Source organism: Micromys minutus (assembly GCF_963924665.1).
Source record: "Micromys minutus genome assembly, chromosome: 1".
Taxonomy (NCBI): domain Eukaryota; kingdom Metazoa; phylum Chordata; class Mammalia; order Rodentia; family Muridae; genus Micromys; species Micromys minutus.
In genome coordinates this window covers 169,915,333-169,938,437 of record NC_137969.1, presented here as the reverse complement: position 1 = coordinate 169,938,437, position 23,105 = coordinate 169,915,333, and the positions used below count along the sequence as shown (strand labels likewise).

The 23,105-nt window shown below is 48.8% G+C and overlaps 1 protein-coding gene across 3 annotated transcripts in view; it reads left to right on the top strand.

The window, feature by feature from the left end:
* The window catches only part of ATP6V1C2 (ATPase H+ transporting V1 subunit C2), a gene marked incomplete at its 5' end in the record, with an annotated part of 35,943 nt that extends 12,879 nt beyond the window's left edge, over positions 1-23,064 (top strand). The window contains 12 exons of one of the 3 annotated variants that reach the window (XM_080909104.1): positions 459-544; positions 1,382-1,411; positions 7,594-7,688; positions 11,029-11,120; positions 13,679-13,777; positions 14,273-14,341; positions 16,719-16,811; positions 16,916-17,009; positions 19,364-19,501; positions 20,312-20,409; positions 22,580-22,712; positions 22,866-23,064. In XM_080909104.1, the coding sequence (XP_080765230.1) occupies positions 459-544; positions 1,382-1,411; positions 7,594-7,688; positions 11,029-11,120; positions 13,679-13,777; positions 14,273-14,341; positions 16,719-16,811; positions 16,916-17,009; positions 19,364-19,501; positions 20,312-20,409; positions 22,580-22,712; positions 22,866-22,955 (1,117 nt within the window). In that variant the 3' untranslated portion in view covers positions 22,956-23,064. The remainder of the gene's footprint in view (positions 1-458; positions 545-1,381; positions 1,412-7,593; positions 7,689-11,028; positions 11,121-13,678; positions 13,778-14,272; positions 14,342-16,718; positions 16,812-16,915; positions 17,010-19,363; positions 19,502-20,311; positions 20,410-22,579; positions 22,713-22,865) is intronic. The other 2 variants (XM_080909105.1, XM_080909106.1) reach the window with 2 other exon arrangements.
* Positions 23,065-23,105: the final 41 nt, after the last annotated feature.

Here is a 23,105-nt window from a genome sequence, read left to right as displayed (position 1 = left end):
TAACACAGCCAGTGAGCATCTTACTGTCTAAGTTTCTGTCTTGTGTTTTTCCATCTAACGTTATAATACATGCCTTGTTCCACGGTATTTAAAATTCTTTGTAAATCTTATTTTCAATGTCTGCCTAATAATCCCTCTGCTGGATAGACCATCCTCAAACAATTCTCTATTGTTGAACCTCCAGGTTGCTTCCAATTTCTTATTGTCAGCAACTGTGCCGCAAAGAACATATTTTTATTCAGAAAGCTTTTCTGTATTTTTTTTCCTGTTTCCTCAAGATGGTTTCCCAGAAGTGGAATGACTGGTTCAAAGGTTCTTAATGTTTTAAGTCTCTCCTTACAGATTGCTAAATTGCTGCCCCCAGCGGCTATGAGGGCTCCTTTCTCTGCCAGCAGGATGGGCGGAGTGGTCCTGCCAGCAGCGCCTCACCTCACTGGCTCTTTCTTCTCTCCCCAAAGCCTCATAAAGAGAATGGCGCAGAGTGTGGTGGAGGTCATGGAAGACTCTAAGGGAAAAGTACACGAGAACCTCCTGGCTAATGGAGGTAGGTCGGTGACTGAGTTCTTCTCTCTCAGGAGCCATTTCCCTCACCATGGCCACAGTGGAAGGTCTGAATATCCAGCTCTGTTAACCCTTACTATCCCATTTATAGAAACTCTCACACACTTCCACCCACTTATCATTTTTTACCCAACAAGGTGTGAGAAGCATCCGCATGTGCCAAGCGATGCCTCCAGCCAGAGAGATCAGGGCTGCATCTCAACACTTCCTGCCAAGTGTTCCCATTCCAAAATTTTGCTGATGGACACATATTCCAATACTATCTAATGTTGGTTTAGCTATTAAATGTGCACACGGCATTTGGGCTGTATTTTCAATGTGTAGCAATAACCTGGAGACTTTGGAGTCCAGTTGTGGTGGTGTATACAGGTAACCCTACCACTGGGGAGGTGCAGGTGGGAAGATCAGGTTGTCAAGGTCATGCTGAGATAGCCAGTAAACTCAAGGCCAACCCAAGCTATATAAGACTCTATCTCAGAATGTATATAAAAGTAACACACGTGCGCACACACACACACACACACACACACACACACACACACCAAAAACCTTGGACATGTTGAAAGCTCTAGAATTAAATATTTACATAGATAGAGAGAAAATTAACTTTAAGTCTTTACATGAACATGAGAACATACATGTTTACAATTATATCATTTGGATAAGTAGCACGTAGATGAACACAAATGCCCACTTGCCCCCGTTAACATTTAAAGGCTTCCACATTTACTGGCTGAAACCAGCAAATGGAAACACTCATTCTGAACCTGGGTTTGCATGTCTTTGCGCTTTAATAACCCCATCTTACATTATGTTTCAGGTCTGAAGGAAAAGATGAAATGCTTAAAGAGTAGGTTGTGTCTTGTTTGCTGTGCACGTGCTCAGTGTGCTGTTGCATGTCCCTGGGGAGTGGGACCTCAGGCTGGTTGTGGGGGTACAGTGATCAGGCCTTAACAATTTCTCAAGCAACAACTTTAGAGCTTGGTCACCATACCCAGAGGATGCAGCTCAAAGTTGTTTCCTTCCTGTCTCCCTCTCCTTCCCGTCCCCCTCTGCCTCTCCTGAGCAACATGCATGTTACCTGGAAACTGCATCAACTTCGTGGGCTTTGGGTGAATCTCATCCTTTGCTTGTTAACTTCCTGGTCTGAAGGCCTGTTTCTTGTGTCCCACCTGCTCTCTAAGGATGTCAGCTTAGATGCCAGGCCTCGCTCATGTGGCCTGGATGAGGTTTGTCTTCTAGAGTCTTCTAGAATAAGCTACTCCTGGTGTGGCAGAAGGAACTGTTGACTTTGTATTTTTTTCTCATCTTCAGTAACTGGCAGAATAAAAGAGCAAGTAATATTATTTCATTTTACTTTTTGAGAAAATGCCATATGGCTGAGGCTGGTTTCAAGCTCACTATGTAGCTTGGGGCGATCAGTGTGTTTCCACTCCCCAAGTGCTGGGATTGACAGGTATGTCCCACTACCCCTGGCTTATGGTTCTTGTGGTGCCGGAAATGAAACCCTGGTATTTGTATGTGCAAGGCTACATTGAGCTACATCAGCAGGCCAAGCAAGTCATTTCAGAGTGAATAAAAATCCTCAGAACAAAAGACTCTATGAAGTCTACCAGCTGATCCTGTTTCCTAGCTAATGACTTGAAGGGCCTCAGACTGACAGGCTGAGGAGGTTCTTTTCTGCATCAAAATTTCAAAAGGTCTTCTGGGTAAGAAGGAAAAATCAGGATTTAAGTGTACGCTCAAATGTTGGTCAAAATGCTCACATGGTCCAGGCCTGGGAATGGGGATCATTGGCTGTGTTTGCCTAGCAAAGTGCCAGACCGCAAGTTCTACCTTAACAGGGCACTAAACCAAACAATCCATGGAAAGCAAACAAACCCATACACTTAGCTTTCACCTCAAAGTTGATGCCACTTAACTGTTCTATGTGGGATCTACCCCTGTCTGGGTACACTGTTTCTAAGAGACAGAGCACTAAGAGGCCAAGGGAACTTGGTTTTTGTTCTTGGTTAGCATGTATCATTATCTCCAGGCCTCCTGCAAGGTCTCTGTGGGTTAGTCCCAGTCACTTCCAAAGCTATTTCTGAGCATGCTCTGTGAACTAACCCTCCCAAAGGCCTACCAGCACCATGAGGCACTGCCCACAGTAACAACCCAACCTTAACCATACATCAGTACCTCCCAAAAAGTCTAGCTAGGGAGACCTTTTAAACTTCACTCAACCCCAAATCTCCCAGAAGCCTTTTCTTCTGCAGGGCACCATCAAATTGGGGATAGAATTTCCTAGAGTTCTTTGCTCTACAAATGGGCTTTTAATCCTGTGTCCTTTGGGGGAGTTTAGGGAATTGATATCACGAAGGCCTGAAGTATTCAGACCTGGTCATGTCATGCTGTCCATCCTGGTCTTGGCCGGTTAACTCTCTGCATCTCTCACTTGTGATGGACTTAGTAACAGTCGTATTCTAGGATCTTAGCCTTTACTTCTGTTTGCTTTGCCACCAGCTGAGTGCGGAGCATGGTAAGACCTAGACACATGTGAATCCAGAAGAAGTAGAGCAGACATACACGTGTCTGGCTTAGGCTGTGGAAGACCTGTCGGGCTAGCCAGGAATTGGCCTGTTGCCTATGTAGTCAGAATCCTGTATGCTGGCAGGGCCTTGGCTCAGTTTTTCAGATGAAGTCATTGTTGCTCAAGAGGCAGCCGCCTGTGGGGAGTATGTTTTGAGAGGGCAGGAAGGCTGGGGTGGCAGAGGCCACTCTGGAACAATATTCTTGCCCAAGGTGTAGACGGGAAGGACTTTCAGGTTGTGATCTGGAGCAAAGGTTAGTGTCCAGAGCTAACACTGGAGTGGGAGACATGGAAGAGGATCAAGGATGAAGAGAGCAAAGCCACCAACCCAGAGGCCCAATGGGCTCCTGCAGGAGATCATTGCCATCCTCCAGAGTGCCTCTGAAAGCTCACAGGCATTGGGAAAGAGACCCACAGTGCCCTGCAACCTGCAGTAGAATTCAAAAGCCACAGAGGCCTTGGACTTGGTAGCAAAGCATGAAGAACAGAGCTTGCTCAGAAGTGTTGCTCAGCAGCCTGCAGAGTGTAAATTTCCACTGTTCTCTTGGCTGTGATGACCATGGCTGTTGGCGTCTTAAGCATTCTGTGGAGCACTTGGTTCTGTGGGGTCCCGTGATAGGCTCTGGAGACACTGAGGGATGGGGTCAGTTAAGGCAGCAGATCCAACCTTAGCATTGACTGATCAGAGCAGCTGGCAGAGGGACTGGGGGTTGGGCACTACATGGCCTGGGTTGAAGGGTGACATGTCTGGAGGTGACAGTGAGGGTGGGGAGGGAGTGTCCCTGAAAACACATCACTGTGACATCTGTTCTGGCTGCTGGTTCCTCGCCTCCAGGAAAGGCTTAAGATCTCCAGTGGGAGGTCTTTCTCTTGCCCAATGCTCTCCCACAATTAGCACTGCTGTCTCTAGAGAGGCTTCTTGTGACCTTGTTTAGTTTTGGGGTCATGCTAAGGACAAAACTTGTCCTAATGCTAAAACCTAGATTAATATCTGTCAGTCCAATTGGACCACCGTCCCAAAATTCCACACACTGGGAGGCTTCCACAACGTATTCTATGTTCTATGGTCCAGGCTGGCCTAGTAGAACTCACCATGTAGTTCAGGCAAGGCTCAAATCCAAAGCAAACCTCCTGAGAGTTGAGATTGTGGCTATGCACCACCACACTTGGCCAGGTGGTTCAGGTTCTAATGAGGACTCTGCTGGTTATGGGTAACCCTGATCTGTATCCTCATAGTCTTTCCTTGGCCGTAGGTTGGGAGACAGTGAGCATGGGCCGGGCTCTCTAATGCCTCCTCTTCAAGAACATGAATTGTCAGGTGTTCTGTTCCCCAACATCTTAGAGATCTTCTGTAAATTCTAACACCAGTGTGATTACTGTATGGTTGCAGCGTGGTTACACACAGATTTTCTCTACAGCCTCTGCCAAGTCCAACCACTCTAAATAAAAAAAAAAATCAGGAGTGTGGATGTTGTACAGGAACAGGTGAGGAGAGACCCCCCCTTCCTCCTGCAGCTTAGCTGTACCCTGATGCTGGAGGTGACAGTGAGGGTGGGGAGTTGGACATGATGGGGCGAGGGACCAGGGACCTTCCTTCATGATAGTGTTGGGTGCTCTGTTTCCTTTGTTCCTGCTGCAATCGGGCATATAAAACTTACCATGGGCTGGTGTTTTCCCCATGGAGACAATGGCATTCCTCAATAGGGCTGAAGGGTAAATCAGATGAAATGATTCATGTATCCAGGCCCAAGGTAAGCCTCAATCCACATCTCCTTACTGGAGATCTCTGTTATTCTAAGGCATTCCTGCCAGCTTAGTACTGGGGCCACTTCCCTCTTAAAGCTCATTTGGTTTCCATCTTCAAAGTTGAACTTACCCCAAGCTGAATCCAACCTCTCTGCCCTGTCCCTTCCATGGCTCTGTGGTTCCCAAGTAAATTAGTGTCCCTCCCTCCACCTAGTCACCCAACCTAGGAATGTGGGTATCACTTTGCTTAATGGCCTGTGTGTCATTGGCCCCACATCCTGCTGAGTGGGTCACCTCCTTCCTACTCAGAAAGCTTCTCTTGCCCCTCTGGGCCTTCTCTCCCACACCCCCACTGGCTCTGTCCACTCCCAGCATGGACTCTCCCACTATGTTTAGTCCTGTCCCACTTCTCCATGTCCTCGTCAGACATGAAGGTACAGATGTGACCTCACACCTGGTCTGTCTTCCTCCCTAGCTCCTGCCCACCTCCCCGATCCAGCAATTTCATGTAGACACCTAACATTACCTTCCCAGTGTTCACCATGGTCATTGTGACCCTTGACCTTCTCATAGCCACAAACAACAGCCTCTGTCTGCCAGCTTCTTCAGGGTCCCTGTCCAATTGTAGCCATAGTGGCTTCTCTGGGAACTTGATATTGTTTCTCACCATTGCTTACCTAACTGTCCCTGCACACTTATGAGCACTTGGGGTGGGGGGGCGGGAAGGATGTGTGCCCTGGACTCCAAATATCAGGGAGCCAGATTCTACACAAGTTCAAGTACAGAGTGTGATGATAGGTTCTATCCAAAGGCTTAAGGAAAAGCACACATAGGGAAGGTCTGGCATGTAAGGACCCTGTGGTGGGAATCATACACACACACACACACACACACACACACACACACACACAGAGGAAAGGTTGGTATTACATACCTGTCATTCCAGTTACTTGAGAGACTGAAGCAGGAGGATGGCTTGAACCCAGGAGTTCAGGCCAGGGTGGGTCACACAAAGACAAAGAATTCTCAAAAGAAATAAAGGGAAAAAAAGAAAGAGAGGAAGGAAGGAAGAATAGGAAAGGGGAAGGAGAAGTTAGTTACAAGGTCTCATAGCTTTCTCTGGATCTGCAGAGTATAATTAATCCTTTATGCCAAATGTGGTGGTGCATGCCTTTAATCTCACCATTTGGGAGGCAGAGGCAGGTGGATCTCAGGAGTTTGATTGTAGCCTGGTCTACATAGTGAGCCCAAAACTAGCTGGCCTGTATATTGAGACATTGTCTCAAAACAAAAGAAGCAAGCCTGTAAGAGGTGAGTGAGTGGTCTGACTACTTTCTCTGCGAGGAATAGTGACTCAGTTTTTCTCTTGCTTGGGATCTGGGCCTTAAACCAGTGTCCTAGTTTCATTTGTGATCATAAAAAAAAAAAAAAATGACTTTAATAGAAAGTTTACTTCCCTGACAAAGGTTACAGTGCATTACTGAAGGAAAGTCAAGGTAGGAAGTTAAATCAGTAGTCATAACCTCAGTCAAGAATAGAGAGAAAATAATGCATGTGTATTTCTTATGTTCAATTCCCTCTCCATACTTGTACAGTCCAGGACCCCAAGGGAATGGCACTGCCCACAGTGGACTGGGTCTTCCCACGTCAGTTACTTAATCAAGATGGTCTACATGCAAGCCCACAGGCCAGCCTGATCCAGACAGTCCCTCACTGATTTTCTTCCTATGTGATTTTAGATTGTGTCCGTTAACAATTGAAATAAGTATTACAGCTGAGCATGGTGGCTCACTGGGAAGCAGAGACAGGCAAATCTTTGAGTTCAAGGCCAGCCTGGTCTATATAGTGAGTTCCAGGCCAGCCAGAGATACACAGGGAGACTTGGTCTCAAACAATCAAACATATAATTAGTCAGGCTTCTTGAACTAAAATGCATCAATTCAGCTGGGCCACCATCAGCTCCTTCCATTCCTCTTCTGCACAGCTGACTAGGGTAGGCAGGAACATCTGTTTTTACAGTGGAATTTGTTTGGTTTTAATGAAAATGCGAGAGGCATTCACTGAATAATACCTATGGCTCCAGGTCGAAAAGCCAGTCAGTCGCCAGCAAGCTCCAATGTGTGGCTGAGTTGTAAAAGGTCTTCCTTGTAGTGGATGATGTGGGTTAACATTGTCTTGCTCTTGTTGGGGCTCAAGAAACAGGGAGACTATACACCAAACAGGTGGCACCTGTGACAGACCGTGGCTGTGTGGTTTGGGGAGCTTGTTTGATGCTTTCTGGCATGCATTTGGGATACCCTAAAACAGCATTGACCCAGCTGAGAAGGGTAGGCCAAACAATTATGAAAGGTGGAGAAGTTACCAATGGCCACAGAATGTTACCTTCTTGGTTTTAACCTCTATGAAGAATGGGCTTCACAGCAAACTCCAGGCAGAAGCTGTGAGAGAGACCAGGGGACTGAGTTTAGTGTCCTTCTCTCAGCTTTGGAGTGTTTTGATGTCAAGCTGATGGCTCCCATTGGCTCTGAACTGCTCCCTCATGGAGCATCTTGACTTCCAGAGTCCACGCCTATTCTTCAGCTTCTCTCTGACTGCTTCTTTGGTGTGAGCAGCAAGCTCAGTTTGTCTCATCTTGGCTTGGTTCTGGGTTCCAGTCTTGGTCTTGGGAGGCAGGAAAGCTGTGTTCACTTATCAAGCTGTCTTTGCTCTTCCAGTTGACCTGACATCCTTTGTGACACACTTTGAGTGGGACATGGCCAAATATCCTGCCAAGCAGCCACTGGTGAGCGTGGTGGACACACTGGCCAAGGTGAGGAGAATCTGCTTGCAGACATCTGACCATCTGAGATGATGGGCATGGAGTTGGGTCTCAAACAAGGAGGGCACGCAGTGTTGGGGTGTTAACTCCCTGAACGACCCTGGGTAGGTCTTACCGTGCTCTGGGTAAGGTTAGAACTCAGGAGAGACTTGTGTGTACTCTTCTGTCCCTGTCGCCGAGAGAACTGTCCATAGTCTCACAGGACAGTCTACTGAATGGACCTGAGGCATTTGACTTTTGACCTCAGACCCAGACACCAATTCAGTTCGCTCCCTTGTTTCTTTTCAGAATCCATGATAGGAAGGCTTAGTCTTTCCTCCCTCACTCTGCACTTGGGAACCCAGTGCCCCTTGGATGATTGATTGGTGGCTGATTGATTGATTTTGTGGTACTGGGTATGGATCCCAGAATCTTTCACATACTAAGCATCCTACCGCAGCTCCCTTTTAATTTTGATTTTGACCAGGCTGGCCTTGAATCTGCTTTGTAACTCAGAATGGACTTAAACTCATGACCCTTCTGTCACAGCCTCCTTCATAGTTGGAATTACAGGCATTGGGTACCAAGCCTGCCCCCCCACCCTGGGAAGAAACCTTATTGTTTTTTTTCAAGACAGTTTGGCTAAGAACCCCCAGAGTCAGACTGTGCCAACTCATCCCCTAAGTGTCTTGTGATAACAACAAGGTGGCCCCATGACAGGGTGCTGTCTGTGAAGCCATGGTCTCCAGCTCACTCATACTGTGTACAAGCCCATAGCAGAGGGGTCAGCAGGGACATTGTGGGCATCCCATAGCCAAGGTGGCTTCTATGTGCCTTCACCATGGGTGAAAGCTGACCTGTCCTGCCCTGTTACCGATATATACAGAACTCCATCTGTGTCATGTCTCTAGCTGGCCTGATGGCTGGGGAGATCCCGGCTCTACTCTGAACAAAACTGCCCTGTTCTCTAAGTGAGTAGCTGAGTTTCCCTGAGGGTGGTAGGCAGGTTAGGGCAGGAAGGGTGGCTTTGAATCCTTTTCTTCAGGTTTCTTAGGAATCTGGGTGTGGTTCCTTGGGCTTACATCCCCTTCCAAGACAATCAGGCAGAGGTTCTCAAAGGTATTTCTACAGGGGCAGCCCAGGCATTGTGCCAGGAATGACTTTCTGGAGAGCCTCCGCCTGTCCACCACTGAGCCAGAAAATACATTTTTATGAGGTTGGGCACACCAACTTGGGATTTTGAGTCCCAGGGAACTAGGCTTGGAGGACTCAGAGAGCAGTAGAATCATAGAGGAGACCTGGTCCCCTCAAGTCCAGGGCTCCCAAATGCACAACACTTGAAGCATCAAACTGGGAGGAGATGTGAGTAGGAAACAAATCCCACAAATCCCACAAGTTGTGCTGTGTGCGTGGCTCCACTTTCCAGCATAGGAAACCTGTGGGCTAGTGGGGCAGAGGGTGTGGAGACTGGTCCTCAGTCCGTGTCGCCACAAGAGCCTGTGTCTCAGGCCAGCCTCACTTGGTTCTTCTGAGGTGGTGGTAAGGTTTTTTACAGTTTGTGTAGCACATTTTCCTGTAGTCACATGGTGTAGCCGCCCCTTGAGTGTGGCATGTGGCTATGATCCGAGTGTGTAGTGCAGCTGTGCAGCCTGTGTAGCCAAGTGTGCAAGTGAGTAGGGTGCCAAATGAGTGTGCAAATGAGTTGGATGGTGTCAGCGAAGAAAACTTCAGAAGGCACAGGGATCTCGGTGAAGCATTTTTGTAATGTCCTGGGAATATATAATCTTTCTGAAGAAAAATGTGTTTAAAATGTAAGGAAAAGATAAATCTTAACCCCATGATCAATGTAAAAACAGGGACATTGAAAGTCTGCCACTGTTTCAACTCCTGATCCCTTTCCCTCTCTAACAGTGACCAGTGCCTATGGTTCAGAGAGGACCCTCCTTTTTTGGATGTCTCTTTAAACTCAGAGTTTCCACAGTGCCGTGGGTTTCATCTCATGATCTCAGTGTCTCCTCATGAGCATCGTACCCTGCCCTACAGCACAGACACGCAGTGCTGGGCCAAGCACTCTCATCATAGCCCACTGTTGAACTGTAGCAAGGGGATGCCAGACGGCTTGTGTGTTAAGGCTACGGCAGTGGTTTTCAACCTTCCTAATGTTGAAAATATTACCTCTAATAAATAACCCTCTAATACGGTTCCTCATGGTGTGGTGACCCCCCCAACCATAAAGTTATCTTCACTGTTACTTCATAACTGTAATTTCACTGCTGTTATGAACTGTAATGCAAACACCTGATATACATAATATCTGACATGGGACCCTATTAAAGAGTCATTCAACTCTCAAAGCGGTCACAACCACAGGTTGAGAACCACCGGGCTACACTTCATACTCAGTTCTGAAGTACCCACCACTGCCTGTCAGCCGACATGCATCCATGCACTATCAAATACACACCCACCTGTTTGTAGTTATGGCTACAGGGCATTGTTCGCTGTCATGCTGTGTCTTTGCAGGGCCAGATCTCTGTGAGCCCTTGGAGACGCAGAACTTTCTTTAAATTACCACAAAGCTCAGACTGTGGGCGGGGCTCCCTGTGGCTTTGAGTCACTTGCTACCTTCTGGCCTCAGCTTAGTTACCATAGCCTTCTCGAACTGCTCTTCACAGTGGCCAACTGTTCTTGGGGCTCTTCTAAAGTGGCATTTGTGCTCTGTTGGGTAGATGGGAAGCCTGAGGCAGGGAACGGAGATGCTCAGTTACTGTCAAGCCTGGAGAGGTGGACCACTGGGAGGCTGACTATGGAAGGTCATCACAGAAGACAGGATAGATGAATGGCTGCCCTCCAACAGGGCCAAGGAAGGTTGACATGGGGGTTGCCTGGCTGACAGTTCAGCATTGCTTGCTAGAAGAAGTCCAAGCTAGTGTTGACTGGGCAAACTGCGTGGCTGGTACCTCAGCACCTATAAAGTGAGGTTTTGTCCCCCTTCTGCTTCCCCATGTGGAGACTAAGAGGGCCAGATGCTTGGGTGTTGGAAGAGTCAGGAGGGAGACAAATGGGACCACCCTGGTGAGTCAGCAGGTTGCTGGGTTTTTTTCTTTTTTGTTTTCTTGTTTCTTTATTTTTACTCTGAGACAGGATTTCCTATAGCCCTGGCCTCAAATTGGCTACAAATTGGTTTTATAGCAGAGGATGGCCTTGAACTGATCTTCCTGTCTCTGCCTCCCAAGTGGTGGACATGGTTGGCTTGGTCACTGTTGTTAAGTGTCCCATGGATGCTTGGTGAGATGTTTGAAGAGTTTCACTAACTCCTCAAGGTCACCAGGACCTTCCTCCTCCCTCCCAGCAACTGGCACAAATCGAGACAGACCTGAAGTCCCGGACAGCTGCCTACAGTGTTTTGAAGGCCAACCTGGAGAACTTGGAGAAGAAATCCACGTGCGTACTGTGCCCATTGCATTCTCTGTACACGTATCTGGTGGGGTTGGTGTGGGAACATCCCCATGGCTGTGGCTCCTGAGCCAGGTGGACAGATGGAGCCATGAACTAGGAACCTGGAGCAGATGAAGAGAGAACAGAGCCAGGTAGGGTGGCTGCCCTGCCTATGCACAGGAACATGATGTTTCTTCTACACGTTCCTTCATTCCTTCCTCCCTACTCCTCCCTCAGTTTCTGCACAGGCCTCTCACTGCATCCCTCCCTTCAAGGGGAGCAGGTAGGATGGGATGTTAGAGCCCAGATGTCTTCAAGGGGAAGATAGGATCAGCAGCCACCCAGGGTGGACAGCTGCAAGGACTCAGTCATAAAACTGTCTGCTGGTCTTATCAGGACAGTGTGTTGTTCAGGCTCCTGACTAAAGAAGCTCCAAGGTGGTGGAATCAGTAGAAAAGCAAGCTCAGGGCCTTCATGGCAGAGCCCTCATGGCAGAGCACCCTGGAGAAACTGTTACCTAAGAACCCCTGGCATGCTCCTGTGTGAAATGGAAGGATGCATAGGGCCAATTAGCATGAGGTGGCCCTCAGCCCTTGCCTCTAGATCCTGAATCTGTGGTCAGAAAAGCAGAGTGGCCCAGGATCTCAGAGCCAACGTCCCTCCTTCTCTTTGGTACTGTCAATTAAGCTTCCCTTGTTAGGGTCCCTAGACCAGATTTACTAATCAGAAAAGAAAACAAAAATTGACCATTCCTAATCTTAAAACTCAGAATTCAAAATGCTCCCCAAAAGGGGGGAAGTTTTAAGCATCGTTACGACTCTTTAAATGGGAAGTTCTGTACCTGAGCTCATGGCTCTGGCCACAGCCACCACACAAAGACTAAAGCTTCCATGTAAGGATGCCTGCACCTACTGTGTGAGCGCTCTATGAAGCCAGTGTGTTTCTGCTTTAAGCTACCTTCTACTGCCAAGAGAGCACGTTATTCTAATAAAATATTCACATGTCCAAAACAACCCCAAGTCCAAACAGAAGGGATGTGGAAGCTGCTGTTCATCTGCTGTTAGAAAGTCAGTTTTAGTTGTCTGACTGTCCCAGGGTAACTGGACGTGAGCAAAAGTGGATACTAGTTGTTAAGTCAGACACAAGTTACCTTGAGCTCAGGATAGGTTAGTCCCTCCTCAAGCCGGAGTCCAGACCATGGTGGGCCACCCACTCCACCACCAAGTTATGAACAGCTTAGCAGCTGGCCAGATGGATCAGTGGGTAAAGGTACCTACCACCTTCACGATCTGAGTTCAGTCCCTGGGTCCCATCTGATAGAAGGAGAGAACTGACTTCTGCAAGTTGTCTTCTGACCTCTACCAATGTTTTGTGGCACATATGGAACACACACAGTAAATAAATACAAAGTGTAATTAGAAAGAGAATTGGGAAGCCTGGAGTGCACATGCCTTTAGTCCCAGCACTCAGGCAGAGACGGGCAGATCTCTGTGAGTTTGAGGTCAGCCTGGTCTACATAGTGAGTTCCAGGACAGCCAGAACTACACAAAGAAGCCCTGTCTCAGAAAACCAAAGAGGAAAAAAGGGAATTGGGATCTTAGCAGATGACTGGTCCATGTTCTCTTCTCCCATAGAGTCTCTTCTTCCTACTCCTTCACCAAACATGCTGAAACAGTTTCTACCCTTGAAAAGTCAATCACTCATTCAACAAACCTGTGGGTTGTTGCTTTGGGCTGGGTACACTATAAACCAGAGGTTAGGCTCCTAGCAGGCTAATGTGTGTGCTGTGATAATGGTGTGTCTGTGCCTGGGGTCCCTCTGGAGAGGACCCACGTGCATTTGTCCATGACCACACAGCTGTATGGTGTTGGTCCTGACAGGAGAGAAGAAGCCCTTGGGGAATGGGATTTTTCTCCTGCCTTTGAGGCTTTGCCCTTGGCTCTGTCTGGGAAATGGGAAGCCATGGGCTAACACTGCAGCCCCCGTGCTTTCTGGGCTCTCTGGCTAGGACTCTGCAGTCCAGCGGTTCACCATGTCTTTGTAGGCACATCTGTCCATGCAACAGCATCGTTATGTTATTCTTACCGTGCTGTTCATCCTAGCTAGGGCTGGTGGCATAGGCAAAGCTATTTCAGGTGAGTGTCCCCAGCTGCTGGACTGAACTGTGTAAAGTGACACGGAGCCAGCTCTATCTAGGCCTATCTGTCCTCTGCGATTCAGAGACCTGGCTGCTGTCTTGATACTTGAATAACTTTAGCTGCCTGCCACCTGAGTTCCCCTCCCAGCACCGGGGTTGGCTTTTGGGGAGAGTGCAGGTCACTGAGGTGTTGGATTCAGCAGCCCCTTGAGTGACAGGTGATATCTGTAGAGGCCTTGCCATCCTCCCTGCCCCCGAGGGAAGAACTAGCTCACTTACAATTTGGCTGTACCAGGTGTTAGCAGATGGGGCTCAGGATCTCCCCCGAGCTTGCTCCATTTCCTGCTGTTTGTCTGGATGCTAGAGGACATGTGGGGTCGGTGATCCTCTCTCTGATGGTCTTGTCTGTTGTTCTTCTACCTTCCAGGGGGAACCTCTTCACTCGGACACTGAGTGATATTGTCAGCAAGGAAGACTTCGTACTCGATTCTGAATATCTCATAACCTTGCTGGTCATCGTCCCCAAGTATGTGGATAGAAAGGCTGTGGGGTGCCTGACTCTTGTAGAGAATGAGGTGGGCTCCTTGTGCCCTGCTGTCCACAGGTCAGCAAACATTCCTGCACAGGGCCTGTAGAGGGCCAGTGTCTCCACAGAAGTAGGGAGATGGTAGCAATGGCAAAAGATTTATTGAGTACTTCTTGTGTTATGCCTATAAGCACAAATCTGAGTTCTATTGTTTCTTTTGACCTGAAGCTAGAAAGGCCATTCAGCCAGGATCAGAAAATAATGACTTTCAAAACATACCGATACCAGGGCTCTCCACTTGGGGACCTTCTGGGAAGTGAGAACCACAGACTGGGTTCAACATGGCACCAGGCCACAGCAGGACCTTTGGAGATGTTGGGGACACTCCCTGGTTCTATCTCAGGACTTTCAGTCTTCAGGAGAAGGTGCAAACAGTTTGCCGAGACAGTAGAAGCCTTGTCTTCCCAAAGCACCTCACAGTTTGTATCTTCATAGGTCAAGCTATGTACAGTGGCAGAAGACATATGAGTCCCTGTCAGACATGGTGGTCCCTCGGTCAACCAAGTAAGTGAGACTTCAGCTTAGTCTATGTCCCCAGAAAGGAATGTGTAGATGTTCATGGAGCACCAGACATGCGCCAAGGGTGGGACACATCACAATACCATACCTTTGCTTTGAGTCCATGTGGCCTGGAATTCCTTCTTGGCACCTTGGTGGATTCCTGTCTACTGTTGTCTTTCAAAGCTCCACTTCCTTGTCCCTCCTCTGGGAAGGCTGTTCTGGCTGCGTTCAGCAGAACCTCTTCATGTATTCTCTGCTTGTCTTCTCTGCGTTTGCTTCTTAACATCCATTTTGTTCTGCCTAAGCAGGTGTGTGCAGAGACTGTTCAGCAAATGCCTGGACAGAGCAGCAGCCCAGGGGCCAGCAGCCGTGTGAGCACAGAGGGCAGTCTCGGTGTGTGGCCAGCTAGGGTCAGAACAGAAACAACAAGAGGGCACAATAAAGATGAAGTGTAGGACTGGGTTAAACCTTTGTAGGCCATGGAAAACCAGCAACTCAGCCACACACATCAGAGCTCACTTTGAGAATGGGCAAAACGTTAGTTGTTGACAGGTGTCTTAAACAATGTTTATTGCTGTGAAGAAACACTGTGACCAGGGCAACTCTTACAAGAGAAAGCATTTTATTGGGGGCTCGATAATGGTTTCAGAAGTTTAGTCCTTTTTTTATCATGGCAGGGAGCATGGTGCTGAAACAATAGCACAAAGCTACATCCCGATCCATAGGCAGACAGGCAGGCAGGCAGGCAGGCAGGCAGGCAGGCAGGCACGCACGCACGCACGCACGCACACACACACACACACACACACACACACACTGAGGAGTGGGGACAGAAAAATATGAACACATGCATACTGGGCCTGATAAGGGTTTTTGAAACCTGAAAGTCCACCCACAGTGACACACTTCAACAGGTTACACATACCCCAACAAGACCATGTCTCCTAATCCTTCTCAAATAGTGCCACTCTGTGGTAACTAAGCAGTCACATAAGACAAGCCTATGGGAGCCATCTTTATCACCACAGCAGGTATACACAGAACCATGTAATTTATCTAGAATCAAAAAACATGTGACAAGAATGTCTCAGTGCCTGGGCCAAAGTACAGCAGAGTCTTGGGGACCATGGAGACGAGAAAAACTACCCGCAGGGTCATGAGATCAGGAGTCTCCAGCCTAGTTAACTGGGAAGAGCCTAGGACACTCCTAACCATGTGATCCCAAATCATGCATCTCTAAGTATGCCATAAAGGAAATTTTAGAATGAGCCACAAGTAATATGAGCTCAATTATCTGCCCCAGCACATTGCACCCAGAGCTGCCCACTTCACCCCACCCCATCTCCTCCAATCCCCACCATCCCTTTACATCCTGCTCATCCTACTACATCACACCCCACCCTATCCCATCACACTGTACCCTACCATCCTGCCTTATTCAGTCCCCCAACTCCATCCCACCCTAGCTCCCTTCCTGTCTCAACCCATTTGTTCATTCCTGAGATACTGGCCTTGAGGACCCTATCACTCACTCCTAAGACACAGCTACCAAGAGCTAAACTATGGGTTTGCAAAGAACAAATTAGTCACAGCCTAAGGTCTTGGGAGAGACAGATCTTGATGAGGTGCATCTTTTGGGGGCAGAAAGCACCAGACAGGGGCTGTCTGGTAGGCAGAGATGTCTTCTATTCTTGAGGCTTGCTTTCCTCTGGAGGAGGGTCAGCTCAACAGGGTGCTGGGCTACAGAGCAGAGACTTCAGGCCCATTATGGCTGAGAGAGTACTTAAGTCTACACCAACCAGTCTTGGAAAGGTCTGAAGCTTAGGGAAGGTTTGTATGGGTATAGACTCTGAAATACAAGTGAAGTGACCTGTAAACCAGGCATGCCTTAGGGCCTTAAGACTTCTTGCTTAGACCACTGTCTCTGAGTTGCTGAGAACAGTGACTCCAGCAGCCTGTGCTACATGTTGGCAATGACATGTGCAGATAGGGCTTCATGATATCAGAAGTGGAGTGGCCCTTGTAGAATGGCTTCTGCCACTTGCTTCACTAAACCCTGCTTAGCCAGCAACAGTATCTGGGGCCCTGTGGGGAACTGGTTCAGTCAACCATTTGAGGAGCACAAGACAGAACAAGTTGTTGCTCCCAACCAGAGTCTCCGCTGGAGCTTGCAGGCTGAGTCTGGAGGAGTGGGTAGTCAGAAGTTCTTAGGGCACCCTTGGTCCCAGCCAAGGACTGAAGCATAGGCCACCAGGCCCGGGGAACCTGAGTACCAGTGGGTTGACAAGGTTGACGAGGAGCTCCTTTGAGCTCAGCTTCAGCTCAGAGTCCAGGGGAGTGATCCTAAGTCATCCAGATAACAAATGCTTCTCCCTGCTAGATTGATTGCTGAGGACAACGAAGGTGGCCTCTTCACAGTGACTCTTTTCCGAAAAGTGATTGAAGATTTCAAAGTCAAAGCCAAAGAAAACAAGTAAGGGCGTGGGCCTTGGGTCCTATCAGGTTTGGTGTAAATCCCTGGGTAGTCCATATTCTGCTCAGTTACAGCTCTAGTTGCTTTTTTTTTTTTTTTTAAAGGTTCATTGTCCGGGAATTTTACTATGATGAAAAAGAAATTAAAAGAGAAAGGGAGGAGATGACCAGATTGCTGTCTGATAAGAAACAACAATACGTGAGTTCGTGGGGGGGGGCTCTTTAGACCGCTGACATGCACTCCCTAGTATTCTGTGGGTCAGAGTCCCTTCCTCAGTCTCACTGTTCCCATCTCCTGAGCTCATGCTGGGCACATGTGAGTTCAGATGTTTGAGCTCCGCTCCCTGACGTAGCTCACAGCTTCCTGTACACTGTCCTGGAAAAGCTTGTCAGCTCCTCAGCAGTTGAGATGCTGAAGTGTACCCTGGCCAGGGGATCATCCTGGACTTTGCCACGGATCAGCCAGAGCAGGGGCACTAGGATGAAGCATCTTCCCAGAGTAGATAGTGCCGCTGACACAGCCACCAGTTTCCTTCTGCCTGTAGATCTCAGGCTGCTCCGGCCTCTGCGCTTACCATCCCTGCGCTCTAGGAGCCGGGGTGCTTATCTGAGACATTGTGGCCCCAGACAGTTCGTGGAAAGGTCAGCCTCTGTCACTGGGGCAAAACTGAGAGCTTGGTGTTAAACTGGGAACCTGTAGCTCTGGGACCATCAGTCCAGGCTGTGTCCTGTGATGGCAGCACCAGGCTCAGTTCCGCACTCTCAAGGTACTCGTCTAGGTGGACGTTTTCTGCTTCCCTCTTCCCAGCTTCTGCAGAAGGAGGCTTCATCAGAGGACACTCTAGCAGCTCGTCAGCAATAGGTGGGAAGAGTAAGCAGAGTGTCTTTGAGTCCTCAGAGGAAGGCCCGAGTGTACCCACAGCCGCTGAATGTGCCTGGGGAGAGGCAGAGCAGCTATGTTGGTACAGTGCTTCTCATGAGGCTCAGTGTGGCCCAGGCCTCCTCACTGGGCAGATAGCTCAAGCATAAACAAGCCAACCTTGCTGAGTGAGAGGCTTTTCTGAGTCGCCCCCAAAAATAGTTTTTGGAGCCCCACCTGCCTGCTGTTTCCTTCTCAGACAGAAACTGCAGCTGAAGGTAGCTAGCTCACAGGGGACTTTATGTTGTTTTTCATTTGCTTTTGAGAGTGGGTCTCATGTGACACAGGCTGGCCTCTCTAACTTGATATGTAAGTGAGGATGGCTTTGAATTTATGATTTTCTTGCTTCCACCTACAAAGTACTGAGGTTATAGGTGTGTGCTACAATGCTCAGTTTATGCTCTGGGGATGGAACCTAGGGTATTGTACATGATAGGCAAGTATGACACCTTCACGTTCAGGTCCATGTGGATACACACACACACACACACACACACACACACACACAGTCATGTATATGCACTGAGCCTGCACCCACAGTGCCCAGATCCAAAGTTAACTGGATCCTAACCGAGGCTCCTGAAGACAAAAGGCATGGCTGGAGGCCTGGCCCCTGAGCTTCTGAAGGTGCTCAGCTCCTTGGAGCAATGGCATAGACATGGCACATATTGGTAGGAGTGGCTCTCACCAACAACAGAAGCCAATGGTGCCCTTGCCTGACCTCAGCTTCCTGGGACCCTGTCCATCACAGCCTTGCCCTTAGGTGGAGGTTTTCATTGATTATTGCTCTCCTGACTGAGACCCTGCAGGGTCCCTGGATGGGGCCAGATCATAAGGACCCTGTCTATCGGTGAAGCAGGACATTTGTTACCCACACTTGTGTTTAAGTGACACAAGTGAGCCTGCCACCTGCACCTTGGGGCTTAGATTGCCAGTTGGTGGTGTCTTTACCCATAGACTTCTGTGACTCCAACTGCCCCAGAGAACCTTCTAGAGTTTCCATGTATATGGGAAACAGAGCTCCTGGGAGACACTCAGAAACTGTGCTGGTGAATGGAGCTTCAGGGAGGGTCAGTGAGAATCCTCACCCACCCCTGTACTTTGCAAATCTCTCTCATTTGGTATGGTTGGGAGTGGATAAAGCCAAGTGTCCCATATCCTTTAGTTACTGGACCTCTGGAGGCTAGGGGCTGGTTTGCTCTGGGAACACAGGGTTGAGTTGCCCTGTGTTTTCTACTCTTTTGCAGAAAGAATGGGTGATAAAGGGTAAAGTGACCTGGCTGTGTGTCTTTCTAGTGTCCTGTATGTGATATGCCAAAATAGTCTATGAATGACAAAGAGGAAGCTGTTCCTGAGTGTTATGGGGCCGGATAAATGAGCTCCCTAGGTCAGAATAGTTCAATAATACATCCAGGAGCTGTCTTTGTCTGCTGCTGACGGGGTACTGACCTAAGCAAGGCACATAGGGTTGGCTCTTTCCCTAGTGTCTGAAACAGACCTCGGACCCCTGCCGCACTCTTCTGTGAGCAGGGATTCCAGAGCTTGCTTGCATATTGTTCTCCAGGCCGTGGGAATTATTTGTGTTCACAATATATACTTGCTGAAAGATTAATAAATCATTTCTGTACCTTTAGCAAACTTCCTGTGTTGCTCTTAAAAAGGGATCAGCCACCTACCGTGACCACAAGGTTAAGGTAACCCCGCTAGGTAACCCTGCTAGGCCTGCTGCGGGGCAGACCGACAGAGACAGAGAGAGTGAGGGCGAGGGTGAGGTAAGCACCCCAGAGAACCCTGGGGGTTCCTGGCTCAATTCTCTCCCCAGCTGAGGCTCTTCTAAGGATCAAATCTATGCATTTGGTGTTGTTTCCTCTTGCTTGTGAGGGCTGAAACCAGAGCCTAGAATCCTGCTGTCCTAACCTTTGTGGACTTTCTGGAGCTGACTCTCTAGGCAGGGAAGGGGGCTTGTCATCTGGCAGGGATGCCTGTGCCCTGGCTGAAGGTGGCTGGAGCTGGTGACTGGTGATGGGCAGGGCTCTGGCTGGAGGGTGGGTGGTTCGGTCGCTCAGCATTCCTCCCTGACTGTCCTGGCTGGGCCACCTCTGGCCTTGCCCAGCAGTTAGAAATGTCAGGTGGGGGCTGCCCCTAAGGAACAACCACATCAGGCTCAGCAGCAGGAACTATGGCCTAGATGGGGCTTTAAGAGCCCTGTCAGGTACAACTTGTGGATGGTTGGGCTGGACTCTGAGGGCAGTGCGTTCCAATGAGGTAGGCTTCTTTACTGTTCAGTGTCAGACGACAGCCTTCAGATGCCAGTGACAGACTTGAGGTCAAGAGCTGCCTAGCTTCCCACCGCTGGTCTGAGGTGGCCTCTCGCATGTGCTGGTGGCTGTTCTAGAGCTTCCCCAGTGTCAGGTGCCAGCATGCAGTGGTCCTGAGCCTCTCTAGGTTCTTCCAATCATCTCTGCTTCTGCTGGCTCCGGGGCCTTTCTTCTGGTTTCAGGGCTTGCTCTGTATGTAGCAAGCTCTTTCTTGGCATTTATCAAGAGTGTCCAGAGGCTCACGTAGTTTTCCCATCTCTGCAGGGACCTCTGCTGCGCTGGCTCAAGGTGAACTTCAGCGAGGCCTTTATTGCCTGGATCCACATAAAGGCCCTGAGAGTGTTTGTGGAGTCTGTGCTCAGGTGCGTGGCAGGGATGCTGGGCTGGGCAGCATTGAGTGGCAAGCCCTGGAGGGGAAGCTTGGATGCTCTGCTCCACCTCTTGCCCTCATGCCCTTTGCTTTCCATGGCTACGTCTTAGCAACCTTCTCCATCTGTCAAAGGAATCCCAGTTGGCCACCTGTGCCCTGCTCTTCAGGACTTTCCTACCAGACTCATTTGTGGGCTCTACCTGCCTCACTCACCTGTGTACCCCACACTGACCCTCTGTGCTACTGCAGGGCCCCAGTGGCTCCTAGAAGTCATTCCCGGGCTGTCTTATTTCTCCACCCTCCAAGGGTAGTATTCAAGGTAGCTCCCCACAAATAGGAAAGCTACACCTGAAAAAATGATTGTGTCTTAATTTCTATCATGTTACAATAAAAGGAAGACAGTCACTGTGGAAAATGTGGAAACCAGAGGTTAGCACAAGTGTGAATGCAAATCACCTGCAGGGATGGAGTATAGCTCAGTGATCGACAGAGCATCAACCTGGCATGCATGGAGCCTGGAATTCACTCACCAGTGTCATAGAGCAAATTAAGCATATGTTGTCTTAAGAGCAAACACATCCTGGTGTGTGCTTTTGCTGTTGTTGGTTTATGTGGTTCTGGTTCCCCCAGTCCAAGTATTTAAAGTTCAGATATGTATCACTCCCAGTGTTTTCATGGAAACGAAATCAAACAGCAAGTGCTTTTCAAAGGAGGGCTAGTGGTTGAAGAAAGAGTGACACAGGACACTGGGTGTGCAGACTTGTCTTTTAAGGGACAGTGCGCAATCTCGTCTGAAATTGCAGTGGGATGGGGCAGTATTGGGAGAGCCTGCATGCAGAAGTAGCAAGACACCATCTAGTGCTGACCCCACCATAGAGGAGGCAGCTTCTCTATTGAGAAGTCTAGGGGAGCATTCTGAGGTATGGCCTTGAGGACAGGCAATGGGGGAACTGGCCAGCCTGGCTGAAATCCTGTCCCAGTGGGATGATGTTCATCTAAACTGTTACAGGAGGGTTAGCAGGTTGGATATCACTGACAGAAAAGCCAAGAGATCCATAGGACTTAGGAGGATGAGATGGCCCTGAAGTCAAATGTATTCATGCTTGTAATCAGCCAAGGCAAGAAGAGTTTCTGGTCAGCTTGGGCTAGAAGAGCAATCACTTGTCTGTAGACAATCAACTGGACTGTCGGCGCACCTGGGATTTGCCTATGTGTTACGATCAGCAACTGCCTTAAGGATGAGCAGTACGGAGGGCCTCTCTGGCTAACAAAAGCAGAGGTACCAGTGGCCCCTGCAAACATAGTGGGAAGGGCAGGGTCATATTCCAGGAATACTTTTTGCCTACAATGCAGACTGGGAAGGTTTAGGAGCCAGGGAGGAATTCATGGGCATGCTGGTGGTATCCACAGATTCCCCCCACTCATTTCCACAGCACATTCTAGTTAGGAAATTCTGAACTAGGTAAGAGCAGGGCACTGAGGACATTCATCGAGGGCACAGACAAGTTACAGCCACACTGGCCAGGCATGGAAGTCCAGCCTTGGATCACTGATGCATTTGAATAATATTCTGGAATGGACACCCCAGGCAGCTTTGCTACGCACCCAAAAACTGAGCAAGAGGAATAAACAGGACTTTTGCTGTTCTCCTTTAGTGTGCACAAACAGCTGAATGGAGACTCATAAAGTTCAGATCCGCTGCTTGTGCAATTTAAGTCCAGGTGGCTGGGGCCATGAGCTCTTGGTTCTTGTCATAGCTGTGACCTTCAGAATGGTTAGTATAGTTCTAGTCAGTATCATTTCTAGCCTTTGGTTACCTGGCCCTGTTGTCTTTTATAGTTTTGCTTTTCTTTTATAGTTTTGCTTTTCTAAGTTGTACCAGTTACATTCATTCCTTTTTTAGGGTTTATTTTTATGCATGTGTGCATGAATATATTGTGACACACACACAGGTACCCAAAGACCCCAAAGGCTGTAGGATCCCCTGGAGCTGGAGCTATAGGCAGTTGTGAGTCACCAGACATGGTACTGAGAGCTGAACTGGAGCCCTGTAGAACAAGCGCTCTTAAAGTCACTTGAGTGACTAAGTCACTCTTCTTTGGCCAGACCCTCTTGGCTGGTATTTACACTAAGCACCTGACTGGCCTGTCTTGTCTGAGCAGGTATGGACTTCCAGTGAACTTCCAGGCTGTGCTCCTGCAGCCCCATAAAAAGTCAGCCACCAAACGCCTGAGAGAGGTGCTGAATTCAGTCTTCCGGCACCTGGATGAAGTTGCTGCAGCAAGCATACTGGACGTAGGTATCCTGGTGGCTCAGATGCACTAGCGCACAGGTTGCACGGTGTCCGTCACTTTTAAGCATGGGATGTGTGTGGTGGCAGGGCAACTGCACAGGACAGAATGTCTAGAACCCTTAAAAACAAGAACCATCTTTGCCGTTGCTCTGCAGGCATCCGTGGAGATCCCTGGACTGCAGCTTAGTAACCAGGACTATTTCCCCTACGTGTACTTCCATATTGACCTCAGCCTTCTTGACTAGGTGGCCAGCCTGTTTCACTGCAGCCTCAGAACTTGCCAGACAACTGAGTCCTGCAGGATTCTGATTCAGAAGATACTCACAGACAATAGTTAGAGTGTATTTATTTTTTTAAGTTACAATAAAGTGCTCAGTCCGTAGTCTTGTGTTCTA